The sequence below is a fragment of the Coregonus clupeaformis genome, chromosome 13 (genome assembly GCF_020615455.1).
Source record: "Coregonus clupeaformis isolate EN_2021a chromosome 13, ASM2061545v1, whole genome shotgun sequence".
In the NCBI taxonomy this organism is placed as follows: Eukaryota; Metazoa; Chordata; class Actinopteri; order Salmoniformes; family Salmonidae; genus Coregonus; species Coregonus clupeaformis.
The window spans coordinates 18318869-18339235 of NC_059204.1; the positions used below are offsets into that span (position 1 = coordinate 18318869).

Here is a 20367-nt window from a genome sequence, read left to right on the forward strand (position 1 = left end):
GTTAGTTTTTCTTTAAGAAGCCCTCCTGTTCTCCACTCATTACCTGTATTAACTGCACCTGTTTGAACTCGTTACCTGTATAAAAGACACCTGTCCACACACTCAAACAGACTTCAACCTCTCCACAATGGCCAAGACCAGAGAGCTGTGTAAGGACATCAGGGATAAAATTAGACCTGCATAAGGCTGGGATGGGCTACAGGACAATAGGCAAGCAGCTTGGTGAGAAGGCAACAACTGTTGGCGCAATTATTAGAAAATGGAAGAAGTTCAAGATGACGGTCAATCACCCTCTGTCTGGGGCTCCATGCAAGATCTCACCTCGTGGGGCATCAATGATCATGAGGAAGGTGAGGGATCAGCCCAGAACTACATGGCAGGACCTGGTCAATGACCTGAAGAGAGCTGGGACCACAGTCTCAAAGAAAACCATTAGTAACACACTACGCCGTCATGGATTAAAATCCTGCAGTGCACGCAAGGTCACCCTGCTCAAGCCAGCGCATGTCCAGGCCCGTCTGAAGTTTGCCAATGACCATCTGGATGATCCAGAGGAGGAATGGGAGAAGGTCATGTGGTCTGATGAGACAAAAATAAGTACAACCCCAAGAACACCATCCCAATCGTGAAGAATGGAGGTGGAAACATCATTCTTTGGGGATGCTTTTCTGCAAAGGGGACAGGACGACTGCACCATATTGAGGGGAGGATGGATGGGGCCATGTATCGCGAGATCTTGGCCAACAACCTCCTTCCCTCAGTAAGAGCATTGAAGATGGGTCGTGGCTGGGTCTTCCAGCATGACAACGACCCGAAACACACAGCCAGGGCAACTAAGGAGTAGCTCCGTAAGAAGCATCTCAAGGTCCTGGAGTGGCCTAGCCAGTCTCCAGACCTGAACCCAATAGAACATCTTTGGAGGGAGCTGAAAGTCCGTATTGCCCAGCGATAGCCCCGAAACCTGAAGGATCTGGAGAAGGTCTGTATGGAGGAGGGGCCAAAATCCCTGCTGCAGTGTGTGCAAACCTGGTCAAGACCTACAGGAAACGTATGATCTCTGTAATTGCAAACAAAGGTTTCTGTACCAAATATTAAGTTCTGCTTTTCTGATGTATCAAATACTTATGTCATGCAATAAAATGCAAATTAATAACTTAAAAATCATACAATGTGATTTTCTGGATTTTTGTTTTAGATTCCGTCTCTCACAGTTGAAGTGTACCTATGATAAAAATTACAGACCTCTACATGCTTTGTAAGTAGGAAAACCTGCAAAATCAGCAGTGTATCAAATACTTGTTCTCCCCACTGTATATACATACATATACATATCCTTTAAAAAATATATATATTTCCCTTTATTACTTTCCAACCCCACCACCCCTTCCCTAATAAGAGTAAACTAGTGAACAACAATGCTTATGCCTCTACTTCCAGCTTATACATACTATATACATTTTATGGACACAGTCAATTTTACAATAATTCTATTTTGTTTGTTTTTACCTTGTGGCTGGTAATGAAGGTGCAGTACTTTCTAGCAGAGTGTGTGTGTGTTTACCTTGTGGCTGGTAATGAAGGTGCAGTACTTTCTAGCAGTGTGTGTGTGTGTTTACCTTGTGGCTGGTAATGAAGGTGCAGTACTTTCTAGCAGTGTGTGTGTGTGTTTACCTTGTGGCTGGTAATGAAGGTGCAGTACTTTCTAGCAGAGTGTGTGTGTGTTTACTTTGTGGCTGGTAATGAAGGTGCAGTACTTTCTAGCAGTGTGTGTGTGTGTTTACCTTGTGGCTGGTAATGAAGGTGCAGTACTTTCTAGCAGTGTGTGTGTGTGTGTTTACCTTGTGGCTGGCCCTGTAAGGGCAGGACATTCTGGCCCAGCTCTCCATTGAGCCACAGCTGCATACGGATAAAGGGCTCCCGGCCCTTCTGGGTCAGCTTGCTCCAGGGCTTGGGCCTGGACAGCATGTCGCTCACACTGCCCTGAGACAGGCCCAGCACCTGTAACACGTACACACACATTGACAAACAGACAGAAACACAGACACATCAGCCAATAAATAATTAAATATACCTGAGCTCACAATGACAGTAAAACAACATTCCAATGTGTAATTACACTGCACAGAAAGCATGCCAGAATGAAGCCTTATATTAGCTACTGTAAGCAAACAAAAACAATGGTCCTTACTGTACAGTACATAGACAAGTACAAGACATAGACAAGTACAAACACATATGCAAACACACAGAGATCATGCAGTTTTTCCTTCAAACCCCTGAGATCTGTACTGTACGTCATTACACCATCTGCTTTAGTTTGTACCAAAGAGGGTGTATAACAGAGTTTTTGTTGGTGGAATCCTGGTTGGCGGCCCAATGCTACATCACTGTGTGATGCCATTAACTAGATGACTGCTAAGAGAGACAGGCTTAGATGTGTCTAAATGGATGTGACAACTGCTGGCCAGTGTAGGAGCAGGGTCCCTCTGTACTGTACTGAAGCTTAGAGGACCACATATGTTGTGTGATGTCAATAGTGACCATTTCACACAAATCTTTTTACACGCGTATGAATGGATTCATTCAGCAAACACACTCCAACGGAGGGGCTGAGCTAGCATAGTACACACAGTTTTGAGCTGTGCTGACCAAGGGTGGAGGGCAGCTGGGTGACTCAGTGGAAATGACAGGAAGGGAGAGAGGGAAGGGGAGCAGTATTACAGGGGAGATGTGAGTTGACACTACACTGGCGCAGGATGGGTATATCAGGCAGTATAAGGACACGGGTATGGGACGGTAGGGCGTAGGGTGGTCTGTGTCTTGCACACCTTCTCTCCAAAGATGCGCTGGCAGATGCCGTTCTTGGCCAGCTTGTCCTTGACCTGTTGCGTGAGCTCGGCCGTGTCCACCTCCTGGTACATGTAGACCTCGTACTGCTCAGGCGTGAGCGGCACCACCACCGGCTTGGCTGGTTTGGCTGCGGGAGTCAACAGGGAACCCAGGGGCCCCAGGCTCAAGGACAGAGGCAGGGGAGAGGGGCTGCTCTGGGGGGTGTCGGCGCGACTGGTCCCCTGGGTGTTGGTGCACCCGCCGGGCTCGGAGCCGGCCTGGGAGTACGGGGACTCGGCCCGGGGCCAGTCCTTCCAGTAGTCCACGGAGGAGATGGAGACGGAGGAGGAGAAGGGGGCCAGCGCCGAGGACGAGCCGGCCAGCCGGGGAGGCTTCTGGCGGAGACACAGAAAGGCACAGTCAGTGGGGGTGGTGGGGGAGTGGGGATGGGGCCTGCCACTAAAGGCAAACGGCTAATTGCTAACGGCACAGTCACTGTGCAGGGAGGGTGCTAACCACTAACGCTAACATCACACTATCGGCCAGCTATGGATACATAGGTGGTTCCTCTTCCCCTATAAAGGATTAGGACACAGCCACTGTCATTGGCTGGATCCAGAGTGGGTATGTGGAGCAAAGAAACTTAACTCCCATAAGTTGCTGGGTTAGGCCATGTTCTGCCTCTGAAAGTTGATAGTTTGCCATATCTGTTGGAGACGCACAGCAGAATGTCTCCGCCGCATTGCTAAACCGGTTTGCGGTGTCGACACGGACCTCACATACAGTGGGGAGAACAAGTATTTGATACGCTGCCGATTCTGCAGGTTTTCCTACTTACAAAGCATGTAGAGGTCTGTAATGTTTATCATAGGTACACTTCAACTGTGAGAGACGGAATCTAAAAAATCCAGGAATCTAAAAATCCAGGAAATCACATTGTATGATTTTTAAGTTATTCATTTGCATTTTATTGCATGACATAAGTATTTGATCACCTACCAACTAGTAAGAATTCCGGCTCTCACAGACCTGTTAGTTTTTCTTTAAGAAGCCCTCCTGTTCTCCACTCATTACCTGTATTAACTGCACCTGTTTGAACTCGTTACCTGTATAAAAGACACCTGTCCACACACTCAATCAAACAGACTCCAACCTCTCCACAATGGCCAAGACCAGAGAGCTGTGTAAGGACATCAGGGATAAAATTGTAGACCTGCACAAGGCTGGGATGGGCTACAGGACAATAGGCAAGCAGCTTGGTGAGAAGGCAACAACTGTTGGCGCAATTATTAGAAAATGGAAGAAGTTCAAGATGACGGTCAATCACCCTCGGTCTGGGGCTCCATGCAAGATCTCACCTCGTGGGGCATCAATGATCATGAGGAAGGTGAGGGATCAGCCCAGAACTACACGGCAGGACCTGGTCAATGACCTGAAGAGCGCTGGGATCACAGTCTCAAAGAAAACCATTAGTAACACACTACACCGTCATGGATTAAAATCCTGCAGCGCACGCAAGGTCCCCCTGCTCAAACCAGCGCATGTCCAGGCCCGTCTGAAGTTTGCCAATGACCATCTGGATGATCCAGAGGAGGAATGGGAGAAGGTCTTGTGGTCTGATGAGACAAAAATAGAGCTTTTTGGTCTAAACTGCACTCGCCGTGTTTGGAGGAAGAAGAAGGATGAGTACAACCCCAAGAACACCATCCCAACCGTGAAGCATGGAGGTGGAAACATCATTCTTTGGGGATGCTTTTCTGCAAAGGGGACAGGACGACTGCACCGTATTGAGGGGAGGATGGATGGGGCCATGTATCGCGAGATCTTGGCCAACAACCTCCTTCCCTCAGTATGAGCATTGAAGATGGGTCGTGGCTGGGTCTTCCAGCATGACAACGACCTGAAACACACAGCCAGGGAAACTAAGGAGTGGCTCCGTAAGACTCATCTCAAGGTCCTGGAGTGGCCTAGCCTGTCTCCAGACCTGAACCCAATAGAAAATCTTTGGAGGGAGCTGAACGTCCGTATTGCCCAGCGACAGTCCCGAAACCTGAAGGATCTGGAGAAGGTCTGTATGGAGGAGTGGGCCAAAATCCCTGCTGCAGTGTGTGCAAACCTGGTCAAGACCTACAGGAAACGTATGATCTCTGTAATTGCAAACAAAGGTTTCTGTACCAAATATTAAGTTCTGCTTTTCTGATGTATCAAATACTTATGTCATGCAATAAAATGCAAATTAATAACTTAAAAATCATACAATGTGATTTTCTGGATTTTTGTTTTAGATTCCGTCTCTCACAGTTGAAGTGTACCTATGATAAAAATTACAGACCTCTACATGCTTTGTAAGTAGGAAAACCTGCAAAATCGGCAGTGTATCAAATACTTGTTCTCCCCACTGTACATACACACCGAGCACCTCGTTCTGAGTTGAGCAGCTGCACGTTACAGATGAACAAAGACAATGGCCCTCTGTTTGGTATGGTCTATTATAACACTGTCCAATATTACCTTCCAAATACATTCAAATTACAGGTACACAAGGGCTGTGTACAGAAGCTGATTTGAGTGATGGCCACCAACAAAAACTACAATAGTGAGTAACAAATCTCAGCAGTTTAAGGAGAAGTAGCAAACAACAGACAAACAGCATATACTGTAGATGTTCCATCAGAGGGCATTAGCCATGAGTGTAGAAATGAGTGATAGTGATTTGACCAATGTTCGCTCTAAACTGCGTGCGTGCGCGCGCAGCTCCCTCGGGACTGCCGCGCAGAAATATCAGCCCACAGAGAAGCACAAGATTGAACTTCACTCAACTTTCTAGAGTAGTGGTCACCAACCAGTCAATCGCGATCGACTGGTCGATCTCCAAGGCATTCCTAGTCGATCACCAAACATTTATTTAAAAAACCCAACGATAAAGCCTTGTGTTCCTATTTTTGGCGGTAGGTGCACACGATTCAGCTGCCCTGCGCGCCGGGTAGATGAACTGTTGCCATTTTGAACCATTTCATGTGTCTGAAGGTACAAACTCTGCTTTCCCGGCTGGCCCAGGGAGCAAATCAAGTGCACCATCGGCCTACCGCTGGCCAATCAGATGGCTCAGATGACCGTGTCTGCAGTAACGTAGCAGACATAAAAGAAAGCTACAGCAAAGTTGATATTGTGCGATTTCAAAACCATGATTAGAGAGAGACTGTCAATGAATACAGCAAAGAGATGCTGTTTTTATGAGTGAGTTCATGTTTATGTTCTTACTCAGCACTGTCAACACTTTGTATTGAACACTTTTATAAGCCATGAAATGCGCGTTCTTCCTATTTCCACTCAACGCTACAACAAGCACTGCAGCAGTAATGAATGAGTAGGAAAGTGTATCTATAGGCTTGTGTTGTTGTTTTGGGGTCTTTTTTAATATCAAGGAATATTTCACTTTCTCTGTTCATAGGAGTAACAACATGTATTTGTGCATGAGGCAGAAATAATGCGGTGCGACTCGAGTTTCGCCATCATCAGGAAGACTGTGTCCCTTTTTGGTCAGTGTCAACCATCAGATTCAGGCACCATCAGCCCAATAAAATAAAAATAAAAAGCTAATTATTGAAATGTGTGCTCACTTAGCTGTGCTTCACAAGTAATACAACAACGGATCTATTACCGGTGTGATCATATAGCCTACCTCAACTTTTGAAATATAATTTTAAAAAATGGCCCGAACAACAATGCATTGGCAAGGCAATTCAAGCAAAGCCCAATATGCGGTGATAATGTATTGGGCCTATAGCTTACTGCACAAACCTAATTGCTACAGTACTGTTTTTAATTGGTTAATGTTGCATAGGCTTCCGTTTTTTAAGTCAAGTAAAAGAAAATCTGAGCGGTAGATCTCGGCTTGCATTTTGAATTAAAGTGATCTTGACTCAGAAAAGGTTGGTGACCACTGTTCTAGCGTTTTCCCTGTTAACACTATCAACGTTTCCCTTTACTGTGGAAATTGTGATTGACTCAACGCAATATTAGCCACTTTCAATGCAACAAAACAAACTATGCAAGATATTTTGTTGTAGGCAGAACACATCGGAGTAGGATTCTATTGCATTGACACGCACTACTCAGCCCGTACTCTACACAAACTGGTGTGGCATAAACAATCAGAGCTGCAGTAGGCCTATATGCAAATAGACCATTGCCATATATTGATCTGTGCCATTTACTTTGAACTGGACTGTGTTTACAGCATGAGTGGTCGTGAGTAGATGCGCTTGTTTTGAGATCAAAGCGACAGCTGCACGTAGCCACGTGTGCACATTTTGTTAATATCCTTTGCTAGTTAGTGAGTTATTAGCCCAGTTATAGATCAATTGTAGTCAGCAATAGGGGAGGGATTGCTTCCTACAAGAGCACATTTATACATTTATAGACATCTTTGAAAAGCGACTCAGGTAAGGAGCTTTATTTTTGTCTTAAAGGGGCAGTGTTGTATTTTGAGACAGGCTTGAATAAACTAAGTAGCCAATAGGCAGAGGGTAGAACAATTTGTCTGATTCTCTGTAATAATGGTATGGGAAAAATAATGCATTTTATTTTGTAAAGTGGTTTCTTGCATCAAACAACACAACAACATTTTCAGTCACCTTCTTGTCTGAAGGACAAGTGGATAAACAGGTTAATGTCAAGCCCTCAAAAGTATCATGGAATGTAGGCCTACATTGAACACCACACATTGGCTGCTACTGTAGGCTGAATGATAGAACAGCTATTTCCATGTTAGAATGTTATGGGATGCATTTTATCCATTGTTTTTGGTGGTAGGCCACTCTGGTAGGGCTACATTATGATCAAATAGCCACAGTAGCCTACATGGCCACTGTTAAAACTGTAAGTTAAAGCGGGTACAGCCTCAGTGTTCACAGTAAATTCGCGATGGAAGTTGCACATTGAATATGACACATTCTCAGAACATTTCAAAATTTTGTCAGCCAGTAACTGTCATGCAAATAACTGCCGGTCCGTTAATTAACAAAAACACGTTTAGTTCTTGGGGATCTCCGGCCACTGATGCGGGCCTTTGGAACATCTACATTGAAAAAAGTATAATAAATCCATTGAATATAGCCTACACCGTCACAATAAATTTATTATTTATATTAGACAGGTCTAAAGAAACATTATGATATGAAGAAAATTAAGCCTATTTCAGAAGAACAGAATAGCATATTCTATGTTAGGCCCTGATTTGGCTATGCCGTATGGCTGTGGGCTACACTAGTTCATTTTGCATACAAGATTTGGTTATAATTCTGTGGCATTATTTTATACTAAGAAGAATACAATTGAACATAGCTGAATAAAATAGAAAGGATACGATTGAGGGAGAGCACACATGCGGCTATTCTGTGTTGAGCGGTTAACAAAGTGATAATTTGAAACAGGTCCTCCTATATGCTTTATTTATTTATTTATGCAACTTTAGTTGTTATACAAACCTTAGGCTAAATGTTTTGATTTCTAATTCATTCTAAGGCTGCATGATGCAACGAATGATGATTTGAAAAAAGTTGCTCTGTTTCTTGCACAGGCTGAACACACTTCATCAGTCTCTCATTCACAATGTGACAAGCACTTCATAATATTCTCACCCAGACGACTATTCTCAATGTAATGTGGTCTTTACATATAGCCTACTAATATATGTGTGGAAATATTTTTTTATTTAGTGTAGAATGGCCAACAACAAAAAATACGTAATTGTAGCCTGTACTCGAATAGCGAATGGAGGAAGTGCTTACTGCGGTTGTTTTTAATATGCCAGGTAGGCTACACCGGTTGTAAAGCGGATTAATGTGCTTACATTTATTTTTATTTTTTATAAATATAGCAGCACCAGAAAGCTGGGATCATCTTTTAAATAGTGGCCAGTCAAAACTCTGTTTTCACAAGCCATTGTGCAATGACTGGGCTTATAAGAACATGTGTTTCACTTGTCTCTGTAGGCTATGGGCTCTCCAACCCTGTTCCAGGGGTCCTAGGCCTATAGGCTACGTTGAAAAGTTATTTGGCCACTTTAGTTGTGATACAAACCTTATCAAAACATACAGGTCTATAGGCTAAGCTACATGTGCATGCAACTATGATTTGAAGAAGTCGCCAAAAAATACATGCGCTGTTTCTTGCCTTAGACTGCACACGCTGGCATCATTCACAAGTGATACTATTCTCACCAGACTATTCTCAATTTAAATCTTGTCATATACTAAATAATACATGTGTAAAATTCGTTTTGATTTAGAATGGGCCATTATAGAATAGTGAATGGAGGACGCTTTTCCCGAGGTTCATTTTCATGCCAGCCAGGTAGGCTACTCTGGTTGTAAAGCGAAGCAATGTGCTTAATATTAGGAAAGTTGATAAATAAATATAGTAGGCCTAGCCTATAGAAAGCATTTGGATTGATGTCAGAGTGATTAGAGGGACAATAGAGCGCTGAGTACCAGGCCATTAGTGAATGGCTGTTAGCAAGTTTGGTAGACTACTAATGACCATCAGCAGTACCAGATTGCAGTTTTGGAGAATCCTAGTTACAGTCACGTGGAATTTGACTGCGGTCATGACTCGTGACTGCCGGTGTGGCGGTAATACGATGACCGTAACAGCCCTAATTGTGGCCCGACCACCATGGTTCAGAGGTGAGAGGTCATGAAGGCAGAGTGTGTAAGGTATTAACTGTACTGTACCTCCTTGCTGTCCTCCTGACTCCGTGCGTCGTCGTTCATGCTAGACGTGACTCCCCGCCCCCCGGGGTGCATACTATTCCACCATTGGTCCCTCCAGGAGCCCCGCCCCTGCTTGGTCCCTCCGTCCATTAGAGACCCTCCTCCTCCCCCGCCTTCTCCCACCGCCACCTCTCCTGCCTCCTTCTTCACTATGGTAGAGTGGAAGTCCAGGAGGGAGGAGGGTGAGGAGGATGGGGGGATGGAGGGCTTCTTGAGGGAGAGGGCCAGGGGTGAGTAGGAGGCCGGGAGAGTGGAAGCGCCCAGGAGTTTGGGGGAGAGCAGGGCCAGGTCAGAGGGGCCCATGGAGGAGGGCTTGAGGATGGGCTCCAGGGCGGCCTGCTGGGCCTCCATCTCCCTCCTCGCCTGCTCTAGGATGGAGCGGATGGTCTCGTCTGAGCTGGAGGATCCACCTGAGCCGATACTACCACCACCACCAATGCTGGACGAGGGAGGGGGTTGAGTCGAGTCCACTGCAGGGAGAGAGACCGACAGAGAGGATAGACAGACATCATCAGACAACGCTACGAATGTCATCCACACTCAACCTCAGATGATGCTTCATGGCCCACGTATACAGTGCCTTCGGAAAGTATTCAGACCCCTTGACTTTTTCCAAATGTTGTTACTTTACAGCCTTATTCTAAAATTGATTAAATTGTTTTTCCCCCCTCATCAATCTATATACAAAATAATAATGGATATGACGCTACAAGCTTGGCACACCTGAATTTGGGGAGTTTCTCATTCTTCTCTGCAGATCCTCTCAAGCTCTGTCAGGTTGATGGGGAGCGTTGCTGCACAGCTATTTTCAGGTCTCTCCAGAGATGTTTGATCAGGTTTAAGTCAGGGCTCTGGCTAGGCCACTCAAGGACATTCAGAGACTTATCCCGAAGCCACTCCTGCGTTGTCTTGGCTGTGTGCTTAGGGTCGTTGTCCTGTTGGAAGGAGAACCTTCACCCCAGTCTGAGGTCCTGAGAGCTCTGGAGCAGATTTTCATCAATGATCTCTCTGTACTTTGCTCCGTTCATCTTTGCCTCGATCCTGACTAGTCTCCCAGTCCCTGCCGCTGAAAAACATGCCCACAGCATGATTCTAGCACCACCATGCTTCACCGTGGGGATGGTGCCAGTTTTCCTCCAGACGTGACGCTTGGCATTCATGTCAAAGAGTTCAATCTTGGTTTCATCAGAGCAGAGAATCTTGTTTCTCATGGTCTGAGAGTCATTTAGGTGCCTTTTGGCAAACTCCAAGCAGGCTGTCATGTGCCTTTTACTGAGGAGTGGCTTCCGTCTGCCCACTCAACCATAAAGGCCTGATTGGTGGAGTGCTGCAGAGATGGTTGTCCTTCTGGAAGGTTCTCCCATCTCCAAAGAGGAACTCTAGAGCTCTGTCAGAGTGACCATCGGGTTCTTGGTTACCTCCCTGACCAAAGCCCTTCTCCCCCGATTGCTCAGTTTGGCCGGGCGGCCAGCTCTAGGAAGAGTCTTGGTGGTTCCAAACTTCTTCCATTTAAGAATGATGGAGGCCACTGTGTTCTTGGGGACCTTCAATGCTGCAGACATTTTTTGGTACCCTTCCCCAGATCTGCGCATTGACACAATCCTGTCTCGGAGCTCTGCGGACAATTCCTTCGACCTCATGGCTTGGTTTTTGCTCTGACATGCACTGTCAACTGTGGGACCTTATATAGACATCTGTGTGCCTTTCCAAATCATGTCCAATCAATTGAATTTACCACAGGTGGACTCCAATCGAGTTGTAGAAACATCTCAAGGATGATCAATGGAAACAGAATGCACCAGAGCTCAATTTCGAGTCTCATAGCAAAGGGTCTGAATACTTAATTTGTAATACATTTGCAAAAACGTCTAAAAACCTGTTTTCGCTTTGTCATTATGGGGTATTGTGTGTAGATTGCTGAGGATTATTATTTTTTAAATCAAATTTAGAATAAGGCTGTAACGTAACAAAATGTTGAAAAAGTCAAGGGGTCTGAATACTTTCCGAAGGCACAGTACAGTGCTATTTGAAGTGGAGGAGAATTCTGTAAGGTTTTGGATTTTCTGTTTGATACCTGAAGTTCTAAACAAAAGGGAAATGTATCATCTTACAAGAAGTGATTTCTTAACATTGCATTTGAGGCTAAAATAAATGCTCCATAGTAGAACCATATCCCTTAGATTTAAGACATGATCAAGGAAATGTTTTCTACATCCCTTACAGAAATAGAAGGCACAACAGTCTTGCAGTCTGTATTTGGTTTGTATATTCTCGGTGTGGGGCCACACAGTGTGTAAGGTTAAATCCATTCCTCACCGAGTCTGAGACTTTGTGCATATTTTGCGAAATAGTTGCCCATGCCTCGGGGGTAACCTGTCTGTCGTCGCTGTCTGTCCTCCACACCATCTGTAGTGGGTGGCACGGCGTCAAAAGGGGGTTAGCACGAGGGACATCTCTTAGACATTCTAATGGCGGTGTATTGGGTAGTCACTAGCACTGTTTGACATTAGTTATGGCATTGGCAATTTAGGGATAAATGTAGGACCCATTAGATACAATTGGGAAAGCTTGATCCAACCACATCACATCCTAATGTATGTTCATCCACTTTACAGTATGAGGTCAACACACTAGGAAGTACCTTCATCCCTTCAATACCCACCATCCCTATAATTTACTTATAAGGGGCATGCAGTGTAATATGAGGGTTGGGGGTCAGACAAGAAGAATCAGACTCAACTACAGCGGGGGGAAAAAGTATTTAGTCAGCCACCAATTGTGCAAGTTCTCCCACTTAAAAAGATGAGAGAGGCCTGGAAAATAAGTATTTGGTCAATAACAAAAGTTTCTCAATACTTTGTTATATACCCTTTGTTGGCAATGACACAGGTCAAACGTTTTCTGTAAGTCTTCACAAGGTTTTCACACACTGTTGCTGGTATTTTGGCCCATTCCTCCATGCAGATCTCCTCTAGAGCAGTGATGTTTTGGGGCTGTCGCTGGGCAACACAGACTTTCAACTCCCTCCAAAGATTTTCTATGGGGTTGAGATCTGGAGACTGGCTAGGCCACTCCAGGACCTTGAAATGCTTCTTACGAAGCCACTCCTTCGTTGCCCGGGCGGTGTGTTTGGGATCATTGTCATTCTGAAAGACCCAGCCACGTTTCATCTTCAATGCCCTTGCTGATGGAAGGAAGTTTTCACTCAAAATCTCACGATACATGGCCCCATTCATTCTTTCCTTTACACGGATCAGTCGTCCTGGTCCCTTTGCAGAAAAAACAGCCCCAAAGCATGATGTTTCCACCCCCCATGCTTCACAGTAGGTATGGTGTTCTTTGGATGCAACTCAGCATTCTTTGTCCTCCAAACACGACGAGTTGAGTTTTTACCAAAAAGTTATATTTTGGTTTCATCTGACCATATGACATTCTCCCAATCCTCTTCTGGATCATCCAAATGCACTCTAGCAAACTTCAAACGGGCTGGACATGTACTGGCTTAAGCAGGGGGACACGTCTGGCACTGCAGGATTTGAGTCTCTGACGGCGTAGTGTGTTACTGATGGTAGGCTTTGTTACTTTGGTCCCAGCTCTCTGCAGGTCATTCACTAGGTCCCCCCGTGTGGTTCTGGGATTTTTGCTCACCGTTCTTGTGATCATTTTGACCCCACGGGGTGAGATCTTGCGTGGAGCCCCAGATCGAGGGAGATTATCAGTGGTCTTGTATGTCTTCCATTTCCTAATAATTGCTCCCACAGTTGATTTCTTCAAACCAAGCTGCTTACCTATTGCAGATTCAGTCTTCCCAGCCTGGTGCAGGTCTACAATTTTGTTTCTGGTGTCCTTTGACAGCTCTTTGGTCTTGGCCATAGTGGAGTTTGGAGTGTGACTGTTTGAGGTTGTGGACAGGTGTCTTTTATACTGATAACAAGTTCAAACAGGTGCCATTAATACAGGTAACGAGTGGAGGACAGAGGAGCCTCTTAAAGAAGAAGTTACAGGTCTGTGAGAGCCAGTAATCTTGCTTGTTTGTAGGTGACCAAATACTTATTTTCCACCATAATTTCCAAATAAATTCATAACAAATCCTACAATGTGATTTTCTGGAGAAAAAACATCTCAATTTGTCTGTCATAGTTGACGTGTACCTATGATGAAAATTACAGGCCTCTCTCATCTTTTTAAGTGGGAGAACTTGCACAATTGGTGGCTGACTAAATACTTTTTTCCCCCACTGTATACAGCAGGGTTGAAGTTGGGTTGAGGTCGGGTTGAGGTCAATTTATTTTAGCTCTGTCAATACAGGGAATCAATTGGAAATTAAAACCAGACCTTGGTGTATAGTAGTGTGCATCAGACAGAGAGCAAAGACAGGAGTCACTCACCAGCCTTCTGGACCTGCAGTTCTCTCTTGGCCTGCTCCAGGATGGACTTGATGGCCTCGTCTGAGCCACTCTCCGGAGTACGGATCCGCGTGGTGATGTTACCTAGGGATGGGCAACAAAGGTCAGGGGTCAATGGACCGTACCAAAGGGAGGGACGGCGGGAGGCAATGGGGGTGATAGAAAGTTGGGGTAATTAATAAATGTTGCTAGTATTTGACTACAATATGTCACAGACGCACAGTCATAACATACCCAATCTAAAAAAGTGCTACTTTCCTATAAATATCCAGTAAAACAGTAAATACAGACAAGCTGTGAGCCGGTGAAGTTTGAGTCTACCCACTGTCTCCTGTCTAAAAGGAACCCAAGGTGACGTTTCTAGCCTTCTCCTTCAGTGCGTTCCGATAAACTGCTACGGCCCCCCTGGCCTGCAGTACTCCCCTGGGGCTCCCTTTACAACACAGCTCAATCCTGTTAACACAAGTGGCCAAGGCTACACATGTTCCTCATGAGCGCTGAACAGAACAGAACACTTCCAGCAGCCAGACAGCAACTCTCTCTCCGCAACAATGGGAACCAGACTTTGGACAAGCTCCATAAGAAAAATAAGACCTTGTGTTTTGGACGGGCTTCAGGAGGGAAGGCTAATTGCTGTTTGGAGCTAAACATGGAGGGGCCTGACAAACGCGGCTCCCAAGCTTTCGGCTTCCTCTCCTCTCTCTCATTTGTCCTGAATAAGTGGTCGGAGTAATTGGGCAAGGTCGTGCTCGCTCATGTGTGTGAGTGAGGGAGCAGCTGGCTACGGGGGGTGAACTGGAAGTAATTATTGACAAAAAAGGGGTCTGACCCGGGCAAGGGCGGGTGACTCTGTAAGCGCTCCTCCCGGAGTGGAGACATGGTGGCCCACCAGTGACACCAGTAAGACCCAGCACGCTCTCACTCATACGCATACACAGAGACACACACACATGCACAGTCATGGTGGTGTTTGGGTACAGCTGCCGGGTCATGGGGACGTGATGTAACCTCTGTTTTTAAAGTTTCACAGTTTTGTTGAGGCCACCACCGCCTGTAAAAATAAAAAGGTTTGAAAATGTTTGTGTTTGCGGCCTACCGATGTGCCAAACAGCATGTAAGCACCACACCCTAGGCCATTTTCATAAGGCATGAAACACTGCATGGGTTTGGGGAAAGTACATAGTACAGCATATAAAATAGCTTTTTAAAAGCTAAATTATATGTGTGAGGTTTCGCCCTGATGTCAGACTGGGAGAGAGATTGCGTGGGCTGGTTGGGACTGGATGTTTAGACTATGTTTTAAGACGCACCCTATGGGTTGAAAGGGTGCCTTTATACCCCCCTCCTCGTTTGCCTTATCCTGCCCCCCCTTTTCCGCCTGAGGTTGCCCTTAACCACCGATCTAGGACCAGATAAAAAACAACCCTTTAATGAGGAAGAAACATATCTGACCCTGTATCAGCCTCCTCCCTGTATTTTCAACCAGACTCCAGGCCAGAAGTGGTAGAGTGACTTTGACAATGGCTAACTGACACAACAAATTGGACAACATAAAAGCCGACCAAAACACTAAACCAACCACGATAGTGAAGGCAAAGAACAGACCTGCCCTCGAGGAGCCTTCGGAGCCGGTTCTTCGCTTCGGAACCTCCTGAAACACTCTGTTCAGGTTCTGGCCTGGGTTCTCTGTTGGAAAACAAGTGGCGACAGATAAGATAAGTGTCAGACCCCTAGACTGCCACATGGATGAGGGGAGATAACCCCTAGGCACAGGTCTAGGATCAGCTTACACTCCCCAAATTCAAAGCTTAAACATTATGGGGGAAAACTCAAAACTGACACTAGATCAGTGTCTAGGTGCAGTTTTATTCTACTCAATGGGTATAATGGTGGTAGTCAGGGCATTTGCTATATAGAGCTATAGATCTACAGTTACTAGACCACCTCATCACCACAACATCTAGACATCTGAGCAAAAACCCTAACATTTGGGCAAAATCAATTCAACTTATTTAACAAGAACGAAACCCATAGGTGATTTACTAAAGAACGCAAATCTAACTAGAAGGCATATGGTTCAGTATGTCATAGAGCTCTGCTACCTGACCCGAGCCCGACGGGCCCCGACATTATACATCGGGTTAGGGCCGGCTAGGGCCTGTTTCTTCATCAATAACTAGGCTAAGGGCAGGGCTTGGGTATCACCAAATTGATTACTAACATTTTGAAGCTAAGCCATTTGCTTGTGCTCTGCTGCGCAGTACAGCCATATCTTACTGAGATCATATCATGGTGTCAGAAGTGCTTCAACCTCGTCAAATATAACACCAGAACATTGTCTCATTCGACAGAAGAGATTATTTCACCAAAAATAATAACGTTTCTTGAGTTTTGTCGGAGTTTAGAGTGACGAAAAGTAGCTAGCTAACAGCAAACTGCTCTCTCATGCCTCGTCATTGAGCAGAGAAGCCCCAAAGAGGAGCAGCTGCTATGGTTACTCACATACAGAGCCATGAACATGCAGCACAGGGAGGGAGCGGGGGACAGCAAAATACATCATCCCAGCTGAATTTCTGTATTTTGAAAAGTTATATATCTTAACTTAATTGCTGACATGCAAAACATTTTGGGACTATATCAACAATGGACTGATGAAACAAATGCCAAAAGTTTGTTTTTGGGTGGAGTTTTCCTTTCAATTTGGCAGAAGCAATTGGGCATAGGTAGGGTAGGGTAGGTCCTGAACATCGTGGGCATGGGTAGGGCTTGGGCTTAAAATTCATGCCCGTGCCTGGCTCTAGTATGTTACAATGCTTGTAAAAAACACATTGGCCAGAGTAATATGCACAGTAGAAGGCAACAGTCACTTAATGTCAAACAGCCAGAAACAAAGAAAGTGGATTTAAGTTAACCACTCTACACAGTCTTAAACCGCCCTCTGAGAACCCTCGAGTCAATCCACATTTTCTACCATTCAAACCACATATCAAACTCTCCACATATACAAGAACGGACATTGATGGGGATTTGGGCTCACTGAACCGTGAGTTGTGGGTTCAGTTATTGAAAACTTAAATGATTGAAACAGAACATAACTAGTAGCTACGGCACATAAGAACCACATTACATTTCTCCCCAACATGATTCTATTAAACTTCTGTTAAACTTCTCCCCTGGGCAGACAGATTTGGGGCTTGCTGCCAGACCAACTCCTTGAAATCCGTCCAAACAAGCACAATAGACAAGAGTGCAGAGCTACAGTGTGTGCACATTCATCTACACTCACTACCCCGCTTTAACACAGAGTAGAACTACAGTGCAAACTTTTACATCATCCCTGCCCTGACTGCCAAGTGTGCCCTTGCTGTGAAATGCAGAGAAACCAGACTGAGGACGTATTTCCTAAACTGCACGTCTCGCCTCGCTCTCGTCCCGGGCTTCCTGCCGACGGCAGCAGCTCGTCTTGCCCTGTGATGCTACTGACTGAGCACCAAGCTCCAAACGATCAGTTCCTCACTCAGAGACAGAAATAGAGAAAGCGCAGAGAGACACAAACACAGTGAAAGAGAGGGATGGATATAATAATAAGAGGGATGGATATAATAATAAGAGGGATGGATATAATAATAAGAGGGAAGGATATAATAATAAGAGGGAAGGATATAATAATAAGAGGGATGGATATAATAATAAGAGGGAAGGATATAATAATAAGAGGGAAGGATATAATAATAAGAGGGAAGGATATAATAATAAGAGGGATGGATATAATAATAAGAGGGAAGGATATAATAATAAGAGGGATGGATATAATAATAAGAGGGAAGGATATAATAATAAGAGGGAAGGATATAATAATAAGAGGGATGGATATAATAATAAGAGGGAAGGATATAATAATAAGAGGGAAGGATATAATAATAATAGGGAAGGATATAATAATAAGAGGGAAGGATATAATAATAAGAGGGATGGATATAATAATAAGAGGGATGGATATAATAATAAGAGGGATGGATATAATAATAATAAATAATATGCCATTTAGCAGACGCTTTTATCCAAAGCGACTTACAGTCATGTGCGCATACATTTTTACGTATGGGTGGTCCCGGGGATCGAACCCACTACCCTGGCGTTACAAGCGACATGCTCTACCAATTGAGCTACAGAGGACCACCGAATTTGAAGAGGGGATATGAAGAGGGGGATAGAGATATTTAGAGAGGGAGAGAGATTGTGGGGGAGGGGGGAAGAACTAGAAAGAGAGCAAAGAGGAGAAATACAGTGAGGGAAAAAAGTATTTGATCCCCTGCTGATTTTGCACGTTTGCCCACTGACAAAGAAATTATCAGTCTATAATTTTAATGGTAGGTTTATTTGAACAGTGAGAGACAGAATAACAACAAAAAAATCCAGAAAAACACATGTCAAAAAATGTTATAAATTGATTTGCATTTTAATGAGGGAAATAAGTATTTGACCCCCTCTCAATCAGAAAGATATCTGGCTCCCAGGTGTCTTTTATACAGGTAACGAGCTGAGATTAGGAGCACACTCTTAAAGGGAGTGCTCCTAATCTCAGCTTGTTAACTGTATAAAAGACACCTGTCCACAGAAGCAATCAATCAATCAGATTCCAAACTCTCCACCATGGCCAAGACCATAGAGCTCTCCAAGGATGTCAGGGACAAGATTGTAGACCTACACAAGGCTGGAATGGGCTACAAGACCATCGCCAAGCAGCTTGGTGAGAAGGTGACAACAGTTGATGCGATTATTCGCAAATGGATGAAACACAAAATAACTGTCAATCTCCCTCGGCCTGGGGCTCCATGCAAGATCTCACCTCGTGGAGTTGCAATGATCATGAGACTGGTGAGGAATCAGCCCAGAACTACACGGGAGGATCTTGTCAATGATCTCAAGGCAGCTGGGACCATAGTTACCAAGAAAACAATTGGTAACACACTACGCCGTGAAGGACTGAAATCCTGCAGCGCCCGCAAGGTCCCCCTGCTCAAGAAAGCACATATACAGGGCCGTCTGAAGTTTGCCAATGAACATCTGAATGATTCAGAGGAGAACTGGGTGAAAGTGTTGTGGTCAGATGAGACCAAAATCGAGCTCTTTGGCATCAACTCAACTCGCCGTGTTTGGAGGAGGAATGCTGCCTATGACCCCAAGAACACCATCCCCACCGTCAAACATGGAGGTGGAAACATTATGCTTTGGGGGTGTTTTTCTGCTAAGGGGACAGGACAACTTCACCGCATCAAAGGGACGATGGACGGGGCCATGTACCATCAAATCTTGGGTGAGAACCTCCTTCCCTCAGCCAGGGCATTGAAAATGGGCCGTGGATGGATATTCCAGCATGACAACGACCCAAAACACACGGCCAAGGCAACAAAGGAGTGGCTCAAGAAGAAGCACATTAAGGTCCTGGAGTGGCCTAGCCAGTCTCCAGACCTTAATCCCATAGAAAATCTGTGGAGGGAGCTGAAGGTTCAAGTTGCCAAACATCAGCCTCGAAACCTTAATGACTTGGAGAAGATCTGCAAAGAGGAGTGGAACAAAATCCCTCCTGAGATGTGTGCAAACCTGGTGGCCAACTACAAGAAACGTCTGACCTCTGTGATTGCCAACAAGGGTTTTGCCACCAAGTACTAAGTCATGTTTTGCAGAGGGGTCAAATACTTATTTCCCTCATTAAAATGCAAATCAATTTATAACATTTTTGACATGCGTTTTTCTGGATTTTTTAAAATGTTATTCTGTCTCTCACTGTTCAAATAAACCTACCATAAAAAAATTATAGACTGATCATGTCTTCGTCAGTGGGCAAACGTACAAAATCAGCAGGGGATGAAATACATTTTTCCCTCACTGTAGGTAGTCATTTAATAGGAACACAATGTATGCGTTTTGGAATCCATCTCAAATTCGACGGAATTGCTTGTAAAAGTGTCTGCATTAGTTATGAGCAGTTTGGGGTGAAGAATGAGGGCTTTGCAGCAGGGGGGCGCAGCTCCAGTCTTTAAATTGACCTCAACACACACACACACCCCTCTGAACCACTGCCTGTCCAGACATGCATGTTATTGACTGCTGTTTGAGCGCAGATGTGCCCATTCAGACAGATCAGGAAAATTTCCCCCTGCAATCTGATGGGATCAGCTTGCCACCCACTCACTGACTCAACAGTACAGGTTGCGTTCCCCAGCAGCACACAGCAATGTGCCATTTAAGACGGTTACAAAATCAATAGCAAAAGGCAGTGGGCCAACAGCGATAAGTGGTGGAACCCTGAGTGGCGCATGTGAAGATGACATTTTGATAGATTTACTTCTAAA

General features: G+C 44.9%; 1 protein-coding gene across 1 annotated transcript in view; it reads right to left on the bottom strand.

Annotated features, from left to right (window-relative positions):
• The window catches only part of LOC121579391 (homeobox protein cut-like 1), a 256964-nt gene that overhangs the window by 48687 nt on the left and 187910 nt on the right, over positions 1 to 20367 (bottom strand). Inside the window, exons 15-20 of the mRNA XM_041893958.2 lie at positions 15617 to 15697; positions 13994 to 14095; positions 11922 to 12011; positions 9567 to 10075; positions 2829 to 3224; positions 1839 to 1998 (exon numbers count right to left, since the gene is read on the bottom strand). Coding sequence (XP_041749892.1) covers positions 1839 to 1998; positions 2829 to 3224; positions 9567 to 10075; positions 11922 to 12011; positions 13994 to 14095; positions 15617 to 15697 — 1338 coding nt within the window. The remainder of the gene's footprint in view (positions 1 to 1838; positions 1999 to 2828; positions 3225 to 9566; positions 10076 to 11921; positions 12012 to 13993; positions 14096 to 15616; positions 15698 to 20367) is intronic.